Source organism: Elephas maximus, chromosome 18, assembly GCF_024166365.1.
Source record: "Elephas maximus indicus isolate mEleMax1 chromosome 18, mEleMax1 primary haplotype, whole genome shotgun sequence".
NCBI lineage: Eukaryota > Metazoa > Chordata > Mammalia > Proboscidea > Elephantidae > Elephas > Elephas maximus.
In genome coordinates, this window is record NC_064836.1 from 60,798,551 (window position 1) to 60,826,281 (window position 27,731).

Here is a 27,731-nt window from a genome sequence, read left to right on the forward strand (position 1 = left end):
GTGGGAAAAAAAAAAATTTATATATTAAAAAAGAGTTGAACAAGACTTCCTATTGAAGAAAACTGCACATTTGGAATACTGTTTATTCAGCTTTCATTTCAGAGTTGTATTTTAAAAAGATAATCCAATGAGTGTATTTAAAAAAAAAGTATTTAGTAGTGATATTTTTCCTTCTACAGGTTGAAGAAGAAGGCTTGCAAATTTGTGTTGAAATATGTGGTTGTGCTCTACAACTAGATCTTCATGATGATCCCAAAACTAAATGTCTAATTTATAAAACAATTGCACATTTTTTGCCAAATGATTTGGAGATTCTCAGGATTTGTGCACTCTCAATATTTTTTCTCGAGCGTTCCTTGGAAGCGTATCATACTGTTGAAAGGCTGTACAAACGTCCAGATGAAGAATATAACGAAGGCACAAGCAGTGTTCAAAATCGTGTTCGCTTTGAATTACTTCCAATTTTGAAAAAGGGGTTGTTTTTTGATCCTGAATTTTGGAACTTTGTAATGATTAAGAAAAACTGTGTAGCATTATTGAGAGATAAATCAGCAGTTAGATTTTTAAATGAAAGTACACTGGAAAATTCTACAGGTAATCTCAAAAAGACAGTGGAACGGCAAGGTTTAGATGAAGGGCTTCACTCTCTTACGGATCAGACCACTGGAGAGTTGGACTTTGATGATATATATGGAGTGCAGTCTAAAGGTCATGCTAATACAAAGAAAAACTTTACAGCTCTGAATGCTTCCAGAGTCGATCACAATGTCCCAAGGCATCGGTGTGTGTTATGTAACAAAGAGTTTCTAGGTGGTCACATTGTAAGGCATGCCCAGGCTCATCAGAAAAAAGGCAGTTTTTCATGTGTAATATGTGGTAGGAAATTTAGAAACAGAGGACTTATGCAGAAGCATTTAAAAAATCATGTTAAGAAAATACAGAGACAGCAAATAGCTGTAGCTCAAAAGGAAGATCAGGAAATTCCTGCTTTGGAAGAAATAAATTGTTCTGATTCTTCCATTTCATTTGAAAATGGGAATTCTGATAAGAATTTGGAAGTACAGCTGCTTACTGTTTCCACTGATGGAAACAAAGAAGTCATCCCTGAGCATGTGGCTGAATTCATTGAAATTCCTGTAAGTGTATCAGAAGAAGTTATGGAAAACACTATTAAAAATGGCAGTCCTGATACTCCTTTAAATAATGTCCTGGAGCCTTTACCTGAATGCGAAGATGACGAAGAAGAGGAAGAAGGCGATTATGAGGAAGATGATTATGACCTGAATCAAGAAACTTCAGTACTTCATAAAATCAATGGGACTGTGTGCCATCCAAAAGACATATATGCTACGGATCAAGAAGGAAACTTTAAGTGTCCGGCTCTTGGCTGTATCAGGATATTTAAAAAAATTGGATTTCTAAATAAGCATGCAAGGACTGTACATCCAACTGATTTAAATGTGCGGCAAACAGTAATGAAGTGGAGCAAAGGAAAATGCAAATTTTGTCAGAGGCAATTTGAAGATTCTCAGCATTTTATAGATCACCTTAATAGACACAGCTATCCAAATGTGTACTTTTGTTTGCATTTTAATTGCAGTGAGTCCTTTAAGCTGCCATTGCAGCTTGCTCAGCACACAAAAAGTCACAGGATGTTTCAAGCTCAGTGTAGTTTTCCAGAATGCCATGAGCTGTTTGAAGATCTTCCTCTGCTCTATGAACATGAAGCTCAGCACTATTTAAGTAAAACACCAGAATCATCTACACAACCAAGTGAATCAATTCTTTGGGACGTTCTTAGGGACTCAAATCCTAATCATCAGGAGACAGACTCATCCAGTAATGAGAAGCAAACTATTAGTCTGCCGGTTTCTACTAGCAAATCAAGGAAGGATTATACAGAACCAAAGACGTGTATAGAAACTATGGAAAAGAAAACAGATAGCTTAGTTCAGAATGGAAATGAACATTCTGATGACGCTGTTTCAGATACAAGCTTGACAGACCAAAAGATGCCTGATGTGGAGCCAAATTCTGGCAATAATTGTGCCATTAACGATCAGTTAGTCAATGGACACGGTGAAATAGAACAGACACCTTTAGTTTCGTCAGATCCTGCTTTGAAAACTGATAAAAATAGAACCAGGACAGAAAACGGTTCCATTTTACCCCGTGTTGTACCACAGGAACACAATACTCTGCCAGTATCTCAGGCACCTTCCAAACCAAATCTGACAAGTGAACATACTTCTTATGGCTTAATTTTAACAAAGCCATATGTCAGACCATTGCCTCCCAGTTACCTTGATGAACGATACCTTAGTATGCCAAAACGCAGAAAATTTCTGACTGATAGAGTAGATGCCTGTTCTGATCAAGATAATGTTTGTAAAAAGTCAGTGAAAAGATTAAGATGTGGCAAATGCCTGACCACCTACTGTAATGCAGAAGCACTTGAGGCTCACCTTGCACAAAAGAAATGTCAGACACTCTTTGGATTTGATTCAGACGACGAAAGTAAGTCTTCAATCTTCTCAGTAGGTATATCTATAGAAATAGAAAATGCTATAGATAAAACTATAATAGACTTCTACGTGGTTAAAAAATTAACATCTGTATAGCACAGGTAATAAAGCAGTACCCTAAAAATTACTTTCTTTAACCCATACAGCCACCATGAGGTGATATGACTATACCTGTTTTATAAATCAAGCAGTGAAATTCTCAAAGGTTAAGTACTTTGGATAGGCAGAGACCTATGAATTGTAGAAGTCAGAACTTAAACACAGGTCTTTCATACTCTTTGATCTTCCACTGTATCAAAGGCTTTTCTTCATTCCAAGTTTTATGTAGTAAAATGTCTAGAAACAAAGTAGTTATGATGAAAACATGTTTTCATCTGCATGCCAGGATATAAATCAAGTGAAGGTGAGCATCTGTTATAACAGAAGTGAAAAAGCAGCAGAAAATAATTTTAATAGAATAAAATTCCATAAAAGATGAGCTTGCCCTTCTACTGATATCAGTATCCTTTGAATAAGGAAGGGTATAAATTAAACAGAAATATGACTTAGAATTCCAGTTGAACATCTATACAATTTGAATTAACAGACGTGTTCTGTTTTACAGGTGCCTGATAAAAATGTTTCAGAAAGATCTGTCTATCAAGCAGTAGTATGAAAAAAGCACTACAAGAAAATGCATCATCAGTTTGCTATTTCCCTGATGGCCTTAATTTTAGAACGGTCTTGGATTACTAAAGAGAAAGGCGCAAAGCACATTTTTAGAATGAACTTGCAGAGATGTGCTGATTTAGACTCCTTAAGGGTCATTACAGAACCCCCAAAGTACCAGTTATCCAGAAAACCACGTTTAAAAAAAGTTTACGATAATTAACAGCAGCACGTTCAGTTTCGCTTATGTGAGAAACACGTTCAGGCGACTAGTCACAGAGAAAAACCAGCTATGGCCTTACGGAAAGGGAAGTTAACCCATTAAAAAAAGGAGGTTGGTTTATGATTAAAAAAAACAAATGGGATTTGTTTTCTTTTTATGCATAATCAGATTATGTCCTCCCATCTGGTCAAACGTGGTTTAGGGAACCATTGCTGTTTGGTTCCTGTTATAATTTAGAAATTGACACATGAAAATAAAACTTGATTTATCACCATGTTACCCATTAAATACTGTAAACTTGTTTCCAGATGATTAGACAGACAAAATTCAACGAAGGGCATGCCAACATTGAAAACTAAAAAAAAAAAAAAGTTTTGCTAATAAGCTCTTGACAGAACCTTCCACGTTTGTAAGATAAATTAGTTATATTTAAAAGACAGCAGTGTTGTACCATCAGTGACTTTGGGAAGACATGGGAGGAATCTGAGACCATTAAAGGCTGTATAGTTGAAGGAAAACACTGAATTGCAAATTCTTCAATGTGAATAATGGTATAAGCACACTGGGATATTTCTGTTTGAATTTAGAGTAGTGTTGGGACATTGCTTGATAATTCATAGTAAGGTCTTTTAGACATTAATGTGAGTTATCTAAGCACAGTCCTATAAGGATAACTGGCGTTTAAAAAAAATTGTCAGATAAGAATCAGGTAAAAAAAATCCATTGATTTTATTCAGTTAGGAGATTTAACTCCAAAAAATAAGCCATACTACTCGTGCTTTCTTGTTCAGTAGTGATGAATTTGGTCTGCGCAGTAATTTTTATATATAAAAGGAAGTATTTACATAAAAATTTGCACAGCAAGAACACAAGAGATGTATTGTTGATTTATTTCCCTTGGTGACAAGTAATTTTCCTAAGGAAGATTGTAATTGATAGTGAGTAAACTGTTGAAACAATAAATGTTTTTAAAAATACCTTTTCAGATTAGATGTTTTCTGCTTGTCCATTCTTGAAAACAGGAAGCCTAAAGACCTCCTTTTACCTAATATTTTGTTAATCTAAAACAGGGATGAAAAGAACAAAAACGCAAAGGCAAATTCTTAAGGAAAAAAAAAAAATGGAGCTACTATTGTCAACCAAATATATCCAGTTATTCCAACTGATAAATTTTTGTTCAAAGCAGAGAATCTCATCAGACCTATTATAAATTTTAGGATACTAAAGCTTCTTCAATCAGGTTACTGAGGAAGTGGGATATTCTTCCAGGGTACCATCCAGACTTTACTGAATTAGGATTTCCAGGTCACGATACAGCAGATGACCTAGAAAACAATTTACTAATGAGTTGATTTATCACGGGACATCACTACTATGCAATGATGGTCAGAAGTCCAGTCCAGTGAACATTAGATTCGTTTTTGTTTTGTTATGTAGCCTATATTAGGCTGTGGGATTTATATTTAAATAACAAACAAAACTCATAATCAGATACTTTAATCCTTTAAGGTTAACTACAGAAAAAGTTTTCCATACTCCCTGATACTCAAAATGTAATGAGTTCTGTTTCAGTTCAGTTTTAAAGTGTATGATGTAATAAAAGCCTGTTGGGAAAATGGTTCGTTTGGAAATGAAGTTTTTCTTGAACTGTACTTTCTGCTTTGTACATTTTCCAAAAGTTTAAAATAACTGTTAAAATTTCATCACATTTTTTACTTTTTTTAAAGAAGTTGTAACCATTGACATAAATCCATACCCACAAATTGTTAACATTTTCATTAATTTGCAGTTCATACTAAGATGTTTTTAAACATATTCCACTTGTTATTTTTATTTGTTGGTCTTTAATTAGGGTTTTTTTGTCTACTTTTGTATTGCTAAGAGAGAATGGTTACTGAAAGAAAGATCAAATTGGTTTATAACTGTTTCAAAGAATGATTTAAAAAATTCTATTTGACCACACTGTCTTCAACCTTTTTATTTATATACTTCTCAAATAATCTCTATTGAAGAAATGTGTACATTTTAATATTGTGTGTCTTATAAAACATAAACCTAAACCATTTGGCTTTCATGGGGTGCGTAAACTTCCAACAGTTCTAATTTGGGATTCAGAAGAAAAGAAAGCTTTCTTATTCTTCTCATTCTGCTCTTTTTTTCTACTTTGCCACTCCTTCTGTTTTGAAAATGGGTTTATCTTCCATGGACCAAGTTTCAAACCTTTGTTTTTAAATAAAAATTTCCTTAAAAAAATTAAATATTAACTTTCTGCTATGTGTTAGTAAGGTCAAGAAAAGAGCAAATCTGAATTTTTGCTGCTCAGACATTATGGAGGAAGTAGAAAAGGGGCATATTTGTGGGCAAGGACACTGGTACTTTGGGCTTTAGCCATATTCATTTTTAAAAAAAACTACCAATTACATAATTTGAGTAGCTAATTTATAACATTAAACTTGTGATTTTTTCTTTTTCTTAAATCACACTGAAGGTTCAGCTGTACTCCGTTCATGTTTGGTTTAATACTGTTGTATGGATGGAAACCCTAAAAGAGATGCTAGTGTTTATTTTTTAATTTATTTGGTACTGTAAAACACCTTTTCAGAATGATTAAATGCTGCATATGCATTTTGGAATTGTTATATGTGAAAGATATTACAGATTCAGCAAGAAAGGAAATTTGTGCTTCCTTGTTGAACATTAAATTATTTTACTTTGCATTTTATAAGAGTACAAATTAAATCTGAGCCATTGAACTGCAATAAATCAACAATAGTGTTTCATTTCAAGAAATTTTTTTGTACTGTACATAGATTTGTTCAATAAAACATTGTCCTTGTTGGTAATGAAGTGTTCAGTTTTATGTAGCAGACTGCTTTCAAAAGGAATTAGATTTATTTAAACCAAACCCATTGCCGTCAAGTTAAGGCATATATATTAAATACGAAATTTCTATTGTGTCTTATTTTAAGGAAATGGGTTATTTTAGTTAGTATCTTTACCATATTTGACTTATTAGTTTTTCTCAAACAATATAGAAAAATAAAAGTCTGAATGTTTACACAAGATGAGATACAAAATACTTTTTAAAAATATTTTAACTAATGTCCACATGAAATAGAAATAAAAGTTAACAGAATCCTGGTTACTAAAATTATTTTAGGTAAGTGGTTTCAGTGTGTAAAACCCAGTGGGTAGAAGAACTCTCTAAGCCAGATGGTGGATGGATTTGGTAATTCTTCAAAGGTGAAGAGTCTCTAGTGGAATTTCAAAATTAAAACCTAAGCAGCAATATTTATGAAGTCACTTCGAAACATGAGGATGAAAACAATGATGTACTTCTTACAAAAGCGTTTCAGTGGGAGAATGTTGAGTTAAGAATCTTTAACCAAAAGTGATGTTTTTGGACATGGGGGTTCTTACTGTTTTGGTTCACTAACAAAGGAAAACCCCTTACCCTATTTGCTATAACTTAAAAACACTTGGCTGCTAACCAAAAAGTTGGCAGTTCAAACCCTCCCAGTGGATCAATGGGAGGGAGGCCTGGTGATCTGCTCCTGTAAAGATTACCCTATGGGCAAGTTCTACTCTGTCACATGGGGTTGCTATGAATCAAAATCTACTTGATGGTACCTAAGAACAACTGGAAAAATGGGGTCTGGCATAGAGACAGACCTCTTTTTGATGTGAAGAAATACCACTGCAAATGAATAGACAATGGGTTAAGTAGTTATTTGGACATATTATGAACATTATGCTTTTAGAAGTACTACAAGAAAGCTATTGAAGCATGCTAGAGCTGAAATCTAGAATTCTGTCTATAGTTTATGGTCTTGTGATCTTAGACTATTAAATCCATATTCAGACCAATAAATGTATTGAGTTAAAATTGTAAGAGTTATCTAAGCTCCATTTTCCTTTTCTGAAACTTGACACATGGGAAGCAATGAAGTAATACTACGCTTACAAGATAACCAAGTTATGTTGCTTTTCATAGCTTAATGTAAAATTCATACTGATTTCAAGAATCCACTGATAGAGGGATAGAAATTTTGGCTATATATCACGATTTGAAATGGAGGTTATGCAATAAATATTACATCAAGTAAAAATTTAAAAGGGGAGAGAGGTTCTTGCTTTATGTGTGCTGCATTCTGGGGGAAGACATACCTGGTTGATGTTGTTATTTTCCACTAGCAGGGATTCTTAGTGTGGTCCTCAGAGCAGCAGAACCAGCATCATCTGGGAACTTCTCAGAACAGCTCAATTCTGAGCCTCAGTCCAGACCTTCTCAGCAAGAATCTAGAGAATGGGACCAATCTCTTAAATGCTTCTGCTGATTCTCAAGTTTGAAAACACTGATTTAAAAGCAACAAGGTTTTCCCATGTCCTACAAGGTGGACATTTTAAATTCCTAGACCTCCTCAATCTGTTCTAGAACATTTAAAATGCACCCCTTGAGGGCACGGATGACATCTGCCTTGTCCACTGCAGCAAGCACTTTCCATGATGCTTGGTCCTGTATTAATCGGTACTTAACTACTACTGGATGAATGAATATTTTAGTAGTAAGACCTAATACCCCAAACCGCTCTAGAGAATTCTTTTTCCCTAAAAAAAAAAAAAGCTACCAGAACATGATTTAATGTTAATAGAAACAACAAAAAGAGTTGTGGAGATGAGTGGTATTCAAATTCCAGCTTGGTAGTTTTATAGTGTAGAGCCTTAAGCAATTAACTATATCCCACAGCACTCAGGCTTCCTCCTCTGTTAAAAGCAGACAGCTTGTTCTTGCAAGGTTATAGGAATTACGTCTGTGAACAGCCTGGTGCTGAGCCCTTTCTGTTAGGATTTTGCAAATTTCTTTTCATGTTACAGTTCCTGACCTGTTTTGGGCTCCAGACATATTAAAAACCCCACTTGCTTTCATCATGCTGATTTATTCCATGCATTTTTTGCTATTGCTCCCTTTAGCTGTAATGTACCTTCTTTCCAACCTACCCCTCATTCTTTGATTTAATCCTTCTTGGGCATCACCACTTTCTCCAGAAATCCTGATCTCTCTTGATAATTCCTGATCCCCCCGCCCCCGAAACGTACTTCTCCCAGTCTTTCTCTTCTGGGTATATATGGCAACTCCATTCTTTGTGTTGCCCAGACTAAAACTTTGCCATCATCCCCGACTATCACACAAGCCACCATCTTCCTTCACCTGGACTACTGTAGCAGTTTCTTAATTGGGCTTTCTAACTACACTTCAGTCTATTCTTCACACTAGAAGCCAAGTGATCCTATTGAAAACAAGTTAGAGCATATCACTTCTCAGCTTAAAACCCTCCAATGGCTTCACAACTCATTCACGTTATTCAAATATTTATTGCATATCTACTATGTACCAGCTACTGAGAGGCAACAAACAAATATGCAGTATGTTACAAATGCTACGGAGATAAAGCAGAGTTGTTAGGGAAAGTGTAAGTAGCTGTGGGGTTGGTGGTGGTGATTTTAAATAGGGTAATGAGGGAAGACCTCTTTGATAAGCTGACTTTTGAGCAAGATCTGAATGAAGTAAGGGAAAGAGACATTCAAATATCTGAGGGGGAAAATACACCAGGCAGAACAGAAACAGCAAAGGCACCAATGTGACTGACTGGAGTGAAAAAAATAAAAGTTACTGTTGAGTCAGTTCTGACTCATGGTGAGACTGGAGTGAGGGACCGGAAATAGTAGGAAAGGAAGTCAGAGCGGTAAAAGATAAAAGTCAAAGTCTTTAGAATGGTCTACAAGGCCATTAGATGTGCACCGTTCAATACTGTGGCCACTAGCCACGTGTGGCTATTTAAATTTAATTAAAATTTAAATAAAATACAAAATTCAGTTTACTAGCCACATTACAAATGCTTAATAGCCATATGTGGTCGATGGACGTATTGGACAGCACAGATATAGAACATTTTAATCATCTCCAAGTACTTTTAGACAGGTCTGCTCTTTTATCAGCAGTTCTCGACTAATGGTGATTTTGCCCACCAGGGTTATATGGCAGTGTCTGGAGATACTTTGGTTGCCACAACCTGGCATAGGGGGTGCTACTGGCAACTAGTGGGTAAAGGCCAGGGAGACTTACACATCCTGCAGCACACAGGACATACCCCCACCACAAAGAATTATCCAGCCCAAAATGTCAATAGTGCTGTGGTTGAGTAACCCAAGTCTAGATCAGTCTGGACTGCAACTCTAATCTCATTGCTTATTGCCCCCATTTTGCTTAAGCTGCTTCAGCCACACTGGCCTCTTTACTCAGGACCTCTTCTGCTGCTTCTTCCTGGAACACAATTCTCCTCTGGTTCATTCTCTCGTATTCTTCAGGTCTTTACTTCAGTGTTACCAGAGAAGCCTGCATAGAAGTGCAACATCCTCTCTATCCCCTCCTCTTATTTTTCTCCATAGCATCTTCTGGCATAGTATATATTTTCTTATTTATTGTCTGTTTTCTTCCATGAGAATGCAAGCTCAGAAGGACACAGTCTTTTTTTTTTTTTGTAAAAGAACATATAATTTCACATCCCTATTTTCTTAATTGTTAAATTATTTTCAATCAGTCATGGTAATTGCTCCCAACATTTCAAGTTTCTCTGTCCTTTATATTCTCTATCCAGTAATTAATGATATGGGTAAGTATTTAAATCCCTTATAACTCTCCTGTTATAGCTATAAAACCAAACCCAACCCATTGCAGTCGAGTCAAATCCGACTCATAGCAACCCTATAGGACAAAGCAGAACCGCCCCACAGTCTCTCCAAGGAGCACCTGGTGAACTCGAACTGCTAACCTTTTCGTTAACAGCTGTAGCACTTAACTACTACACCACCAGGGTTTCCGTTACAGCAAATACTGACTGAATGCCCAATATACACGTATTACATGTATATTGGGCACTCAGCATTGATTTTCAAAATGAAAAGAGAAACTTACAACAAATTTGTTACAGATGTACAGTACTAATAGGGTAAATCTTGTTCCAAATGTGCTAATGGCATAAATGGTCATTAGTTTTGTTCTGTGGGATTTATTTTATTCTGTTTTGATCTTGTATTATTTATGTTCCTAACGGGTTTGATTTTTCTCCACTTTAAAACACCAGACTTAGCACACCAGAGAGAATTTTTAAACCAAAAATTATACAAATCAGATAGCAGTATTCATTCCATTTGTCCCTGTCTCTCAAGGGCCTTTCTGATACTGATTACTGGGATGCTCCCTTAGATTGCCATTATCTATATCTTCTGGTTATTATCTAGCTACCATTTCACTTTAGGAATGAAGCCAACAAAAGGCAGGGTATACGAACGAGATCAGATGGGAGTGGTCTTGAAGGAGTCAAAAGGGCTGTGTTGGCACCTAAAGAGGACACAGTCTTTTTATGACCTCTAGCACAAAGAATAAAAACAGAAAACCAAACCTTCTGTCATCACCTCGATCCCATAACAACCCTATAGGACAGAGTAGAACTGCCCCATAGAGTTTCCAAGGTGCACCTGGTGGATTCCAACTGCTGATCTTTTGATTAGCAGCCGTATCACTTAACTGCTATGCCACCAGGGTTTCCAGCACAAAGAATAGCGCCTAGCAAATAGTAGGTGTTCAATAAATATATGTTTTTAAATGAAGGAATAAATGAATAAAAGACAAAGTTGAGCTTGTCTTCCATGTGGTCCCACACCAGCATGTATGAGCAGTTACCCTTACCTTGGGGCCCTGAAAGCACAATGGTTAAGTGCTGGGCTTGCTATCTGAAAGGTCTGTGGTTCAACTCACCAACCTTTCCTCGAGAGAGAGACCTGGCAATCTGCTCCAATAAAGATTACAGCTTAGGAAACCTACGGGGCAGCTCTACCACGCAGAGTCGAAACTGACCTGACAGCACAAAACACCACCACCACCATTATTTTGTCATCTGTTTACTTGCAATACTCCCAAACCTCCATAAAGGAGGGTCTGTGCCATTTCTCCTAATCTTCAATACCTAGCATAGTACCAAAACCCAAACCAAACCCATTGCCGAGGAGTGGATTCTGACTTGCGGCGACCCTGTATGACAGAGTAGAACCGCCACATTTGTCTCCCCAGAGCGGCTCAGGGACTCCCAGCCACCAGGGCTCCCCTAAAAAACAACAAAAAAAACTAGCATAGGAAAAAAAAAGGCACCCATTAATGCTTAATGAGGAACTGGTATCTGTTAAGTAAATGATACCCCAAATGACATCCACTGGCAAGTGAATCATGTTTTCAATGTTTTATTTCAAAGACTGTATTTACAGTATGTCTTATGACTGATAATTAGCTGTGATATATAAAAAAAAACGTTAAATTTGTCCATCTGGTTTTGCAGATGTGTACATTTCTGCTACTAAATGGAATTACCCGGATTAAATGTTAACAAATCTAAAATATAGCTCTAAAATGGAAGTCTGATTGCGCATGCGGGCTCAGTCCAGTAGAGCACGCCTATTTCCCTCTCGTGAGTGTGGGTTGGCTGTCATACTAATAGCAGTAACAGCTAAATATTTATTGAGCACTTTCTAGGTGCTGGGTACTTTTCCATAACCTCCCCTCCCCCGCAACAAGCCTATGAGGTAGGGATCTTTACTGGATCCGTTTCGAGATAAGAAATTGAGGTACGAACAGGTTAAGGAGCTTGCCCACTGTCACGGTTAGTAAATGGCGTTGTAAAACCTCGGCAATCTGGCCTCCAGGATCCCCAAACTTAAACTGCTCGCGAGACCGACTCCCCCAAGGCCAAGTCGGCGAGGACGGCGGCAACATCAGGTGCAGCGTGTCCGAGAGGAACGCCGCTATAAGGCTGGCAGGCGTGAGATACGCTACGTGACTTTTTTGAAAACGTTTTATAGTGTAATGTTAAACAGGATCAAATTATTTTAAACAGTGAGTAACCTAAGAGTATCACACCACCGCTTCCTGAACGCAGAAGTGGCCGCAGAGGACGCTCCAGCGCCCCCAGGCACCCGCCTCGCCGACGCGAGGGAGCCGCCTCCACGCATGGGCTGCCCCGCGGCATCATGGGAGCTCGCCGCAGGCTGGTACGGTCGGCCGCTTTCCACGCACCTGCACCTGCGCACAACTCCAGGGCGCTCTTTTGGAGGCCTTCTGAGGAGATCAGGGATTCACTTTCCGCTACCAGCTCCCTTGCGGAAGGTCAGTGTTCTCCGTGGAAACGCTGCACTTCCCCAAAGTGAGAAACGTGGGACTCCGCTCTGTCCGGCCAGATGGTACAGCCCGGAACGGCAAGTCAGAGCACCAACTTCCCTGAGTGACCTCACTGGCGATCACTTCCGCTCCGGGGTCTGGAATACCGGAGGCTCTTTGGGGAGAACACCGAGAAAGGCACTTCCTGTGTCTGTTGCCAAGGCACCGCCCTGGTGGGCCGGAGCGGCGACATTATTGGCGTCGTCCTCTCCCCCCTTCCTGGGGGTCGAGATGTCGGGGCTCAGCCAGCCAGAGATGGAGGGCTGTCGTAATCTGCTCGGCCTAGTGGACAACGACGAGATCATGGCCCTATGCGACACCGTCACCAACCGCCTGGTGCAGCCCAAGGACCGCCAAGGTAAGAAGGGTGGACCCTTCTCCCTTCGGGGGGCCGCGCCTCCCCAGACCCCACAAAGATCCCAGGTTGCGGGAGACTGGGGGTCGAGGAGAGTTGTGGGGCCTGTGTTAGCGAGGCGTCGCCCCCAGGTTGTTCCCGAACGCGCTCGAGGCCCCCCGGAATCTCCGCGCTCCGTCCGCCCCTGGCGCGGGGACCTGGAAGCCCGCTTCGGGGCTGGGCTGGAACTGACGACGCGTCGTTTCCAAGTTCTGTCCTTTAAATTTATGGGCAAACGCTTGTTGTTTCGAGGGTTGAAATTACGTGAATAATCATTTTTGAAAATTTCCAGGGAACCAGGGGATTGTCCTTTTTCAGTTTGGATCAGCTGAGGAGTGTCAGCTGCTGCTCAGAGGTCTTGTTCTTCGGAGCTTAGGGGGAGGATGTCGTAAACACTTCATCAGTCTCCTAGACAAAACCACCACTATAACCAAAAGAGCAAACAGTTTGAGTCCATGTCTCCTTTGGATCTCAAAAGTTTCTGAGATCATTTTGTGTGCTAAGAAGGCATTACTTTCTGAGCCAAATATACACTCCGGTAGAGTGGAGACCAAAAATTATTAATATTATGTCTAATTGTAACTAACCCGTTGCCTCCAGTCGATTCCATAGCGACCCTACAGGACTGATTAGAACTGCCCCGTGGGGTCTCCAAGGAGCTGCTGGTGGATTCGAACTGCGACCTTTTGGTTAGCAACTGAGCCCTTAACCACTGCGCCACCGATTGTAACCAAATTCATATAAAAATGTGACGAGTAGCTTAAAAGTTTGTTTCGTTTTGTATATAACATGGCTAGTTTAACTTTGCTGAATTTCACTTTAAAATGTGAAAATTCTAGACTCTTATATTAGCATATAACTTAAGTACCTTCAAAAGATTCTGCCTCTTAAAACTGTTATCTCTAAGTTGGGGTTACATTTTTGCTATTTAAGAAAAAATCATTCATTTGAAACTTTGAATTAAAGAATTTAGACAGAAAATAGTTGTAGATTAATGTAGTTCTTCACATTTTATATATTTTACATGTTAATCTAACAATCATGATGAGCGTGAATTTAAAATTGTAACACAAAAATGAAAGATATGGTTGATCTAAATGTAAATTAAAAGAGAAAACTCAGTATTAAAAATGTTTGACTTGAAGAGGCATTTCTCAGAAAGGAAAACATAACCAATAAGCACATGAAAAAATCCTTAACCTCTTTTGAAAGCAGTGAAGAGGAATTGAAAAACACAAGGTGTCTTTTCTGTGTATCGGATTGGCAAAAAAAGTAAAGGTACAAGCTTCAGATGTTGGTGATTAGGGGAAGCAACTCTTTGACAACTGCTGGAGAAGTGTGAATTATATCTACCACATTGGAAAGCAATTTTTAAATCTCCCCCCCGCCCCCCCCCCCCCCAGGTGAAGATTTGCTTACCTAGGCATATACCCTAGATCTGGGCTTTGTAAAGTTGAATGTGCCTGTGACTCTGGGGATCGTGTAAAAGTGCAGATTATGATTCGGTTCTGGATGGTCCAGAAACTTTGCATTTCTGCTAATAGCACTCTGCTTGCCCCTACGTGCACTGGTAGGCTTGCATGAGAATGTCCAAAGGAATGGTGTCTGTAATAGGACACAGTGCACAAAAGTCCTTTAACAGAAGAATAGATAAATACTTTCTGGTATAGTCAAATAATGAATTATTGTACAGCACTGAAAATGAATTAACTAAAGCTAAATATATTTTTTAAATATGTTGACATAACTGACTGAGAAACATTAAGTGAAAAGTTGATTATATACTGATGCATTCAATTTATAAAACATTCAGAACATAGCAAACTAAATAATAATGTTTAGGGATTCATACTTGTGTTGTGCAACTGTAAAGAAAAACCAGTGACTGATAAAAACATTGAAGATAGTAGCAGTCTGTGAGGTGAATGAGAAGAGAGAGGGAAGAACACAGAGGAGTGGACTGGGGCCCTAGCGTACTAGTAATTTCATGTCTTAAATTCTTAAGCTAAGCTGTGGGTATTTGGAGTTCATTTTATTGTCATTCTGTAGATCTCACACACATTAAAAATAGTCGTTGGCTTGTGTTTTAATACATGACTTTTAAAAATTAAAGGAGAATACTAGTCCAGCTTCTGCCACTTCCTACAAATGTGATTATTGACGTGTATGCTCAAGTTTTTTTTTTTTTATCTTTAGAGTGAGTAGATTGGATTTAAAAAAAAATATTGCACATCTAAAATAGTGCAATATTATCAGTTTTTAGGGGTCATGTAAGAATTTGGAATTTAGGTCCTGTTGGCTTTAATAGGGAAAAAATATTTTTTCTGGCTCAGATTTTTTTTTAAACTCACAGTACTTTGAAAGAAAATGCTAAAGTTTCAATATCTCTATGAGAAGTGAAAGAGGAATTAGGTAGGGAAGTTTCAAATAGGAAGGAATTAAAAAAAACTTATTTTTATAAACTGATAGTCGTCTCACGCAAAAGCGATAATTCCGTGATTAAGAGTTTACAAGTATTATATGCTGACCTTGGAGAAATTTACAAGTGACTCATGATTTTCGGTTAATCTTTGCAATTTCCTTTTTAGATGCCATTCGTGCAATATTAGCCTACAGTCAAAGTGTAGAAGAACTTCTGAAGCGTAAAAAAGTCCACCGAGAAATCATATTTAAGTACTTGGCAACACAGGGGGTGGTTATACCTCCAGCTACTGAAAAACATAATCTCATTCAGCATGCAAAAGATTACTGGAAAAAACAATCACAACTGAAATTGAAAGCAACACCAGAGCCAGTTACAAAGAGAGAAGACATCCGACTCTTTCAAAAAGTAAAGTACATCTTACAGTTAGCCATTGTTCTGTCTGAAATGCTTTAGATAATCCTAAATCTTGGGGGGCGTGGTTAATAATATTTTACTGGCATTTTATAACTTAAGCTTTGCTTCATTTCCTTTGCATTCTTGTAGGAGCGAAAGAACAATAAAGCAAAATCTTTCTGATGTTTAGTAATGTATATAAAATGTTCTACTCATTTGTAAGGATATTTTTTTATCCCCACCAAATAAGGAATAGTGAAACATTTTTTTAAGAGTAGATAAATGCTGGTGGTGTAGTGGTTAAGTGCTACGGCTGCTAACCAAAGGGCCGGCAGTTCAAATCCACCAGGCGCTCCTTGGAAACTCTATGGGGCGGTTCTACTCCGTCCTAAAGGGTCGTTATAAGTCGGAATCAACTCGATGGCACTGGGTTTGGGTTTGTTTGGTTTTAAACTGCAAGATTAATTTAATTTTAATTTAGACTTTCAATTTGGTGTAATTATTTTTTTCAACTGAAAAGAATACTGTCTTAAACCCTTCCTAATTTAAAAAAATTTCTTTGTTATTGCAAAAATTCTGTGGGAAAAAACCATAAACAATTTATACTATTGATTTTTTATTAACTGGAAAAAATGCTCTTATAGTAATTTCCTCCGCTTGACATTGGCTTTCCTGTTCCTTTGAATCTCCACTGAATTTGAATGTTGATTGAATGAACCGCTCCATAATTTGTAGATTTTCTTAACTACATATGACACAGCTTTAATTAATAAGGCTTTAGAATGAGGACTTTGCTTTCACAGTAGGAAAGCACCTTCTAAGGGCCTGTGCCATAAGGCTTGTTGTGAAGATAGATGGAAATAGCCCTGGAAGTGCCAAGCAGTTAGGTACTAGGCTCTGGAATGCACAGGTGAATAAGATCCAGCCTGTTAGATTTTTTTGTTTAACTTTTTTTTTTATTGTGTGCTAAACGAAGGTTTACAGAGCAAACTAGCTTGTCATTAACCAATACACATATTGTTTTGTGGCATTGGTTGCCATCCCCATGACATGTCAGCACTCTCCCCCTCTCTACCTTAGATTCCCCATTAACAGCTTTCCTGTCCCCTCCTGCGTTTTTTCCTTGCCCTTGGGCTGGTGTACCCATTTAGTCTCGTTTTGTTTTATGGGCCTGTCTAATGTTTGCGTGAAGGGTGAACCTCAGGAATGACTTCATTACTGAGCTAAAAGGGTGTCTGGGCCATATTCTCGGGGTTTCTCCAGTCTCTGTCAGACCAGTAGGGCTAGCCTTTTTTTTTTGTGAGTTGGAATTTTCTTCTATGTTTTTCTCCAGCTCTGTCCAGGACCCTCTAATGTTATCCCTGTCATAGCAGTTGGTGGTAGTAGGTGGGCATGATCTAGTTGTGCTGGACTCAGTCTGGTGGAGGCCGTAGTACTTGTGGTCCATTAGTCATTTGGACTAATCTCTCCTTTGTGTCTTTGGTTTCTTCATTCTCCCTTGCTCCAGACGGGGTGAGGTCAGTATATTATCTTAGGTGGCCCCTCAGAGGCTTTTAAGACTCCAGATACTACTCAGCAAACTAGAATGTAGAACGTTTTCTTTATAAACTATGTTATGCCAATTGAGCTAGATGTTCCCCAAGATCATAGTCCCCACAGGCCTCAGCCCAATAATTTGGTCCCTTAGGGAGTTTGGATATGTCTATGGAGCTTCCATGACCTTGCCTTTGTCAAGTCGTGATGGCTTCCCCAGCATTGTGTACTGTTTTAGCCTTCACCAAAGTTATCGCTTACCTATCGTCTGCTGAATGTTTTTCCATTCCCATTTCTCCCCTCCCTCGTAACCATCAAAGATCGTTTCTTTCTATGTGTAAATCTTTTCATGAGTTTTTACAGTAGTCGTCTCATACGGTGCTTGTCCTTTTGTGATTGATTTATTTCACGCAGCATAATGCCCTCCAGATTCATCCATGTCGTGAGCTGCTTTGCAGATTCATCATTGTTCTTTATCCCTGTGTAGCATTCAATTGTGTGTATGTACCATAGTTTATTTATCCATTCATCTGTTGATGGGCATCTAGGTTGTTTCCATCTTTTTGCTATTGTAAATAATGGTGCACTGAAAATGGGCGTGCATATGTCTATTTGTGTGATGGCTCTTATTTCTCTAGAATTTATTCCTAGGAGTAGAATTGCTGGATCATATGGCGTTTCTACTTCTAGCTTTTTAGGGAAGTGCCATATTGTTTTTCAAAATGATGGTACCATTTTGCATTCCCACCAGCAATGCATAAGACTTCCAGTCTCCCAGTAGCCTCTCCAACATTTGTTATTTTCTGTTTTTGTGTGTGTGTGTGTGTCAGTAATATCGGGGTGAGATGGTATCTCATCGTGGTTTTGATTTGCATTTCTCTAATGGCTAGTGATCGCAAGCATTTCCTCTTGTATCTCTTAGCCACTTGAATATCTTCTTTGGTGAAGTTCATTTCTTATGCCCATTTTTTAATTGGATTATTTGTCTTTTGGTTGTAGAGGTGTTGGATTTTCCTATAGATTTTAGAGATTAGACCTTTGTTGGATTTGTCATAGATTTTTTTCCTAGTCTGTAGGTTCTCTTTTTACTCTTTTGGTGAAGTCTTTTGACAAGCATAAGTGTTTCATTTTTAGAAAATCCTAGTTACCTGGCTTACCTTCTGGAGTTTGTGTGTTGTTAGTTCTTATGGCTTGTATCCTGTTAATGTTGTGTATTAGGGCTTCAAGTGTTGATCCTATTTTTTTTTCTATGATCTTTGTAGTTTTTGGTTCTAGATTTAGGTCTTTGATCTATTTTGAATCAGTTTTTGTGTATGGTGTGAGGTGTGGGTCCTGTTTCATTTTTTTGCAGATGGACATGCAGTTTTGCCAGCAGCATTTGTTAAAAAGACTGTCTTTTCTCCAGTTGATGGACTTTGGGCCCTTGTTGAAGATCAGGTGACCGTAGGTGGATGGATTTACATCTGGGTTCTCAGTTCTGTTCCATTGGTCAACGTATCTGTCGTCGTTCCAGTACCAAGCTGTTTTGACTCCAGTAGCTGTGTAGTAGGCACTGAGGTCAGGTAGTGTGAGTCCTTCTACTTTGTTCTTCTTCTTTAATAGTGCTTTACTTATCCGAGGCTTCTTCCCTTTCCATATAAATTAATGATTAGTTTTTCTGTCTCTTTAAAGAGTGCTGTTGGTGTTTGGATTGAGATTGCATTGTATTTGTAGATTGCTTTGTGTAGAATTGGCATTTTCACAATTTTGAATCTACCTACCCATGAGCATGGTATGGTTTTCCATTTATGTAGGTGGGTTTTGTGTTGGTTTCTTGCAGTAGTGTTTTGTAGTTTTCTTTGTATAGGTCTTTTACATCCCCTGGTTAGATTTATTCCCAGGTGTTTTATTTTTTTAGGGGCTCTTGTAAATGATATTGTTTTCCTGATTTCCTGTTCATTGTTCTCTTTATTGGTGTATAGGAATCCAACTGATTTTTTTATGTTTACATTCTGCCGCTTTGCTGAATCTTTCTGTTTGTTCCAGTAGCTTTCTCGTGGAGTCTTTTAGGTTTTCTATGTGTAGTATCATATCTTCTGCAAATAAGGACAGTTTTACTTCATGACCAATTTGGACACCCTTTATTTCTTTTTCTTGCCTTAGGGCTCCAGCTGTCATGTATTTTTTTGTAGTAACATTTCTTTTGAAAAAGGAGAAATAATATAAAATTAATCCCAGTCATAGAAAATAACCCATTTCAAATACGTTGGAAGTATCTGTTTAAAGGCAGTGAGAATGCTTATTTTCTATTAACTTTATTGAGGTGTAATTTATATGCAATAAACTACATCCATTTTAAGGGTACCATTTGAAGAGTTTTAATGGATACATACGTGTGTGAAACTACTGCCACTGTCAAAAGAAAATTATTGACCATTTGTTCATATTCATATTTTAAGACACTTTTTTAAACCTTACTTTCTAAGCTGAATTTTTAGCTCAGTAGCTTTGCAAGCTTGGGAAGTTTGCAAGCTATTTTTCTCCTTTCCGAAAAAAGCAACTTTACTATGCATGAGAGGTTCAATGAGTTCACATGTAGGTAGTTTCAGTTTCCTCTGCTGTAATCAGTATATTAAAATTGAGCCCTGACACATGCTCAGGAGAGAAATAGATATAAAAGTTAACCTTGGTTATTTTAAATATTTATTTTATTTATTTTAACCAGCAGGAGAAAGAAGATAAAAAAGCAGAAAAGGTTGATTTTCGTCGATTAGGCAAAGAATTCTGTCGATGGTTCTTTGAGCTTCTTAATTCTCAGAATCCTCTTCTGGGACCACCTCGAGATGAATGGGGACCACAGCACTTCTGGCATGATGTCAAGCTTAGGTTTTATTACAACACGGTGGAACGAAATGTGGTAGACTACCATGGAGCAGAAATGGTGAGCCTTCGTTTGCTGTCACTAGTGAAAGAAGAATTTCTTTTTCTTAGCCCCAACCTAGATTCCCATGGACTGAAGTGTGCTTCTTCTCCCCATGGGCTAGTTATGGTTGGAGTTGCCGGGACTGTCCACAGGGGGAACACTTGTTTGGGCATTTTTGAACAAATTTTTGGACTCATCCGCTGCCCCTTTGTGGAAAATACTTGGAAAATCAAATTTATCAACCTGAGAATTGTTGGAGAGAGTTCCCTTACTCCTGGAGCATTACAGAAGCCAACGGTTACATTTGAGCCAAGTGATCTAGAGGCCTTTTATAATGTAGTCTCTTTATGTGGTCTCCAACGAGGCACGACCTAAGGGAAAGCAGACAGTGGATAGTGGGAGTGGAGACCGAGCTTTATGTGCTAGAAGTGAAGCATTGCTGAAGAAAAGAGAACTGAATTTACCGCTAAAGCACTGAGTATCATATGTCATCATAAAAAATCTTCAGAAACCCTTCCAAATACTATATCAGTAATATCTAATTGATTTCAGATGTGAGGATTGACATATTTTAGTTGAAAATACCTCTCTTGACTACGAATTGACGTGGGAATACTTGCCCCTTTCTGCGTGAGTTGCAGCAGATGTTCTGAGAGCGTAATGCAGTTCATCGGATGAGTCCCACTTTAGATGTTATAGCTAATGGTGTGCCTTAGAAGCCAGGGAGTGCTTTCGTCTTCCTCAGCGAGTATCCTAATATCTCCGGTTTTCCAGTGGGAAAGGGCTGTAGCGTTCAGGGCTTCACCTCTTAGGTTTCTCATTTACTGTTATCTAAATCTAGATAATCAGATACTTTACAAATGCATCTCACTACAGTGTTGTTAAAAAGGTTAAATATTTTAGAGAAGTTTAATGTAAACTCAAAATTCTCATTTTAGGAAACTTGGATGACATGACGTTCTTAATGCAAAAAACCCAATAATTTAGCAGGTGGAGAAAAATTTACCTGTTGAAGTATGTGAGAAACATTTTTCAAAGTTACCTGCTGTAGTTCAAGCTAAATATCTTTTATAATCTATAATATTTCTGAACTGTTTTGGACAATGATAAATGCTGTTCCCAAAACAAACCTTATTCTTACCTAGGCCCCAATTAACAGTTTTATAGAGCATTTATATTACCGCCTTGTACGAAAAAACATACTGTTGAAATTTTTAAAAAGGTGTGTCTGGTTCCTAGCTTTTAAATACACTGTTCTTCTTCTTGGTTAAACTTGGAAGAGGTAACAAAAAAACCTACAAATTTATAACGTGTGCATACATATATGCATATGTTATACATCTGTGTTATAAACTAGAATTATTAGGAGCTTTTCACTTCTCATTTGTGTTACTGTATTTGAGTTATAAGGCTGAGTTGCCAGATTAATTTCATAATTGCTTTAAAGTTCAAAATCCTTGTCACCCAGCCACTGGCTTTAGTTGCTAATTGTAATTTACAGAAGTACCATTTGGAAAAAAAAAATTCAACTGGAAAATTGTGATAATGTACATGTTAAATTTTACATTTAACTCTGCTCGTGATCATCTAAGGAGATTGACATATGAACGTTTGACACAGGAGGAGAAAACTTATCTTTTTTTTTTTTTTTAATTCCATGCCTCTTGTGAGGAGTGCAAGTTGATATGTCCTAAAGTAAGAACTTAATAAAGGAGGGAAATGCCATTTTCCTGCTCTAAGAATAGTGTATTGTTTAGTTTTAATTTACAGTTGTCTTACGCTTAGATAATAAAGTTTTAGGCAGTTAACCAAAATAAAGCTAATTTCACTACTGCTTGTTACACTGTCAGTGTGATATAATTAAGTATAGAGAAAACAGCAGTTCACAAAATAATTACCTCTTTGTACACATTCAGGTGACAAGTCTGTCTTTGACCCATCCTGTAGCTCTCCTCAGACTGAAAGAATGAGTAACTAAAGCCAGATTGTTTCTCTTCCTTAAGCTTGAAGTATCCATCATAAAGTACAATAGGTAAATATCCTGAGTAAAGGATAAAATCGAAAACCATTCTCGCTGTTTTCTTCTTGCTATTAATGTCAGTTACTCCATATCCAGTTCATGGGCAGGGATTACTTCTAGTTATCTTCATTATTGATTTTTTGAATTTGTATAAATAAGGCCCAAATAAGACTGTAATCTGCATGTAGTTTTAGTCACCCTTAAAAATTTGAAAACTTCCTGATAGACCCAGTGTAAAGGATTGGGAGTGTTATATTTCGTGTGAATCCTCGTAGCAGGATGTACATCAGGGCTTAATGTTTGAGCGAATATGTGAATGAATGAGTAGAAGCTTACATATAGTGAAAAAAACTTTTCTGCCTGTAGATCTTGTCTTTGGTTTTTCCCATCAGTGGTGGAGTTTGGTCACATAATTTGTTTGAATTTATTAAGTGAATTTTAAACCCTAAAACAACTTAGATTTGGGAGGAGAGCTACACTATACTTAAAAGCCTACGATCAGATCATGTTATATTTGAGGGCCCAAAGACTACCTAGGAGACCTTGTGGCACAATGATTAAGCATTCAGCTGCTAACTGAAAGGTTGGCAGTTTGAACCTATCAGCAGCTCTGTGGGAGAAAAGACCTGGTGATGTGCTCCTGTAAAGATTACAGTCTGCTCTGTCATACAGGGTTGCTATGAGTTGGAATTGATTTGATGGCACACAAGAACAAAGACTTACATAGAAAACACTATAGAATATGAATATGGGATATGAAAAAACCATACTCTGAGGAAGAAGACCTGAAAGAATTGAAATTCATTCACGAACCTTGAAGCTTAACTGGGCCTTTGAGAAGGGCCAAAAGCACACTTAGCACAGTGCAAGAATTGAGCTCTTTTACCAGCTTTTTAGTCTGTGTTAAGCAATGGCAGGGATTCAACTTTAGTTCTCTCTTTTGCTCTGTTATATCCAGCTAGTATTTGCGAAGTCTGTGGAGTGCAGTGGTAAAGAATACAGTACTCTACATTTGTAGTAATGGGAGCACCTGGGCTTTATTTCTTGTAGGCTAATTTCTATATCCTAAAGAAGGGTATACATCATTAAGTATCCTTTTTCGTTAAGAAAAAAAGATCTTAAATAGTTAAATTAGAGTATTTTATTAGCATCTAGAATGCTGAAAAAATCTTTGTTTTCCTGTGTCTTATTAAATATGAAACTGTAGTGAAAAAGCCATCCTTAATTTATTAAGTCAACTTGCAAAAGGCAAACACAGATAGGGCAGGAAAATGTTTCTGGATTTTCAGAAAGGTAACATTTTTTTATGCTCAAGGAAAGCTAATTGCCTAGAAAGTAATTGTAAGAGACCGTAATAACACTAGAAAGGGATTTAAAGAATGGGGATTTATAAAAGATTAAAAGCGATAATCAGAAACATTTTACTTTGACAAAATGACTCTATGACTAAGATCACAAAAATGGATGAAATCATACCTTAACATCTTCATTACCATCTCCATTTTCATGAATTTAGGTACCCTTTCGTGCACTGGTTCTTAATTTGGATTTGGTGTCGAGGGGAGGCGTCGACCTTTTGGCAAATTGATGAAAGCTATAATCCTTCTCCCCGGGAAGAAAATACATTTTGCATATAGCGTTATAATTTTTGCATACTTCATCAAGTCCATGAACCTCCCTAAAGCACACGAGTCCCGTAGAGATCCTTATACTCCATGTTAAAAAGTACTGCCATAGTAGTTAACGTTTTCCGCAGACGACTACTCTCCTGTATTAAAAAAAATTGCATATGTATGTATATATACAAACACACACATACACACACACATGCATATATATATATACTTGGAAAAATTGATGGCATTGTCAGAGTTCCTAAGCTAGGGGACTAAGGGTTTCTTACAAATGAAAGGCTGGTCTCTTTAGAAAATGTCATTAGTTTATGATAATTGTTACTTGTGAATTTTGTTTTTTAAGAGATGTTAGATATGAAGGCAAAACCTACAGCAATAGTGCCATGGAATGCGGACATTAATTTAGAGTTTTGTTTTGACAAGAACAATGAATATGCTTTGGAGAAAGTGACAAAAATGTGAAAAGAAAAAAATTTTTAAATATTCTCCAGATCTTTCTTTAAAAACTTTCTTCAGAAAGGGTGTTTCCTTATTTAGTAATGATTGTATATTACTAATGTATTTTGCTGAAGATTTTTTAAAATATGAGCATTTCTTCTGCAGGGCTTATATGTGATCTTCCCACTTGAACTGCCCCCACCCCACCCCACTCCACATGCCCAGTTTGGATGCAGATGGCACAGCAGTTACAGTGAAGAAAAACAAGACTTCCTTGGCTCTCTTCTCTCTTTAGGTTCATTTGGCACATATTTATTGAGCGTCTGTTTTTTGTAAGTGCAAGATAAAATAATACATCAGTAGGCCATTTACCCGGTGATGCAATGGTTAAGAGCTCAGCTGCTAACTGAAAGGTCAGCTGTTCAAACCCACCAGCAGCTCCAAAGGGAGAAAAGACCTGGCAATCTGCTCCAGTAAAGATTACGGCCAAGGAAACCCTATGGGTTAGTTTCACTCTGTGCTGTAGCATCACTATGAGTAGGAATCAGCTCGGCAGCGCGCAACAACGGGCTCTATACCTTAACCTGTTTTGACAAGTGCTATGTTTAGTTCAATGTCGAACATCTTGGTTAGATGTCTGGAAGGTGAGAACAGAACCTTTTTTTTATGCCTTTTGCAGGAGAATTGGGATAGATCCTTAACTTTTACATGATCGGAAAAAAGAAAGTTTAATTGAAATTTTAAGTAGCCAAAATGGCTCCAGCTAGCCATACAGATTTTACCTATACAGAATGTAAGATGATATTTTGACAGAACACTTCAATATATTTAGAGTTTGAAGGAAAAGTTTCATTTTATCAGAATATGCTAAATTTTTGCCTTTTTTTTCTAGTATGAAGTCTTTCAGTAAGTAGTAGTAAAATCGAGTAAGGTGTTTGCTGTGAATTATAAACCCCAGAATATAAAACCAGAAACTTCAGAACTGTGTTAATCATGAAATGTTAATAGAATTTGGGACCTCCTAAATTCTCTTCCCAGTGCTACTCCTTATTACTCTTGTTAGTGAGTCATTTGCTGAGGATTTTTGGTTAACAATTTTTAATAGACACCCTGAATCTCAAGTGAGATTAGTTACATCTGAATTGATGAATTTAAAGATAGAAGGAAAATCACCCACTGCTAACATTGTTGCTTGTCTGATTTGATGTTTTCCGAGCAAAAAAAAAAAAAACCCAGTAACTCTTTAGGGAAGGCTTTTTTTTTTTTGAAACATGCAGTTTCATAAGTTTACATTAGTCTTTTCCACCTCTCATCTTTTACTGTACTAATGATTAGTATCAGAGTTAAAATGTTCTCACATTGTTACGTTGAAGTTCCCTTTGCCTTCCTAAATAGATCATAAATTCCTAGTACTGGTAGTTTTTGTTGTATAGCCTTCCTTCCCCTTTGCTTTGCACAGGATTAATAACTAAATTCTGGGTGCTTATTATATATCAGTTACTTTTCTGTGTACTTTAATGTATTGACTCATTCAATCCTGTAGACAGCTAAGTAAGGTAGATACTGTTATCCTTCTCATACAGGAAAACCAGGTTGAATAACTTCCCAAGCTTTCACAGTTAATGGTAGAACCTAGATTTGAACTCAGGTATTTGAGCTTCAGAGTCTATGTGGTAACCACGACAGTGCATTGCCTCTTTTAGATAGTAGTTTTAGATAAATCCGTCGCTATGAAGGTTTTTTTTTTTTTTTTTTTTTTAAAGATTGTCATATACTGGCACTTATTTCCAAAGTAACGGTGCCTTTATTCTGTATTGTTTATCTAAATACAGAGCAGGAGCATTAATTCATCCCATACTCCACTTGTAATTGTACCTCTTGAGTTGCTTATTTAGTGATTTAAAACATGGAAAAAAGATAGAATGCTCATGAATGACAGTATTGCATAAGAAAAATTAAAGGTAATTGGGTAATGTAAAATCTAATGTAAAATTTCTGGAACTCACCATCTCACCACAGCCTCTAACTCTCTTCCTTTTTCCTGTTTATGACACCATTGTACTTTCTTTTTTTTCACACGATTTCCTGCCAAGTCCAGATGGTAGTGTCTACCGTATTGCTTTGTATTTCAGCTACTGCTGTAATCAAACCCTCCTTACCTAAACTTTGACTTACTTTAAGAGTTTCTTTTCTACTATTTCTTACATATTTGTGAAATTAAACTTTTCTTAAAAGTACAGCTTTGATTTTATCTTCCATGCTCAGAAATGTCAATGGTGATGCATTCCCTCCAAAATAAAGTCCAGATTTCATAATCTGGCATTCATCACCATTCTAAGTTTGATGCCACTCATTTTCGCTTATTATTTGGTCCAGCCAATCTTTAGTACTGAACTTACTTAGTCTTACTGTGCTTACTTAGTCTTCTGCTTTTATTCACATTTATCTAAAATTGCAGGATTTAATTTTTATTTTTTTATTTTAAGCAGTCTGATAATATATTGTGGAAAGAAAAGGACTATGATTCAAATGGAGCTTCTTCTTAGGTGCCATGGAGTCAATTCTGACTCAGCAACCTGAGTGGGACTCATAGTAACTCAGTGCACAACAGAAGGAAACACTGCCTGGTCCTGCACCACCCTCACAATCGTTGCTATGTTTGAGCCCATTGTTGCAGCCACTGTGTCCATCTTGTCGAAGGTTGTCTTCTTTTTCTGTGACCCTCTGCTTTACCAAGCATGATGTCCTTCTCCAGTGACTGGAATAACTGGGAATTTCTACAATAAGTCCAGCGTTTTTCCTCTTTAGAGTTTTGTGGACGTTGTGTTATCTGTCAGGATTAATCTTTGTCTGGCGTTTTCCATGTCTGCTTCATTTTCATGGTTGAGGACTTGGCTTATATGTTGTCTCCTTTGTAAGTAGACCCTTTTAATATTCATCAGAGCACCTTGTTTGTTTCAGTCATAGCACTTTAGATATTATTTGTTAATTTAGTAGTTTATTATTTGTCTCCCCTGGATTTTAAGCTGAGAGCAGAAGCCAGAACGATTTCACTTACATTGTATTTCCTTTGCCTTGCACAGAGACTAGGTGTTTAGTAGACATTTATTTACAAATAGAAACACAGGAATGAGTGCTACTTTTTATCCAGGGCGTTATGTATTCCTAAGCCTTTGCCTGTGTATTAAAGACAATACCTAGCAAATATATTCAGTGTTCAACAAATATTTGTTTAATGAATAAAGGTAAAGTTACCTTTCTGAATAATACGTGAGCCCTAATACAATCAGCAACACTCTTTTCTAGACAGAATTAATGAAATCATATTACA

The 27,731-nt window shown here is 37.4% G+C and overlaps 2 protein-coding genes and 1 long non-coding RNA gene across 4 annotated transcripts in view; 2 read left to right on the forward strand and 1 right to left on the reverse strand.

The window, feature by feature from the left end:
• ZNF654 (zinc finger protein 654) overlaps positions 1-6,176 on the forward strand; it is a 104,830-nt gene extending 98,654 nt beyond the window's left edge. Inside the window, exons 8-9 of one of the 2 annotated variants that reach the window (XM_049858186.1) lie at positions 180-2,517; positions 3,130-6,176. In XM_049858186.1, the coding sequence (XP_049714143.1) occupies positions 180-2,517; positions 3,130-3,137 (2,346 nt within the window). In that variant the 3' untranslated portion in view covers positions 3,138-6,176. Of the gene's footprint in view, positions 1-179; positions 3,103-3,129 lie in introns of those variants that run through there. The other variant, XM_049858185.1, reaches the window with a different exon arrangement.
• Positions 2,466-12,607, reverse strand: LOC126061587 (uncharacterized). The gene is made up of 3 exons (XR_007513845.1): positions 12,521-12,607; positions 7,564-7,695; positions 2,466-2,547 (listed from the first exon to the last, which is right to left on the reverse strand). It is a non-coding gene; the product is annotated as an uncharacterized LOC126061587 (long non-coding RNA).
• Positions 12,375-24,659, forward strand: C18H3orf38 (chromosome 18 C3orf38 homolog). Its single transcript, XM_049858187.1, has 3 exons — positions 12,375-13,019; positions 15,644-15,885; positions 20,111-24,659. The coding sequence occupies exons 1-3, from the start codon at positions 12,455-12,457 to the stop codon at positions 20,681-20,683; spliced, it is 1,380 nt and encodes a 459-aa protein (XP_049714144.1). The 5' UTR covers positions 12,375-12,454; the 3' UTR covers positions 20,684-24,659.
• The last annotated feature ends 3,072 nt before the right edge of the window (positions 24,660-27,731 follow it).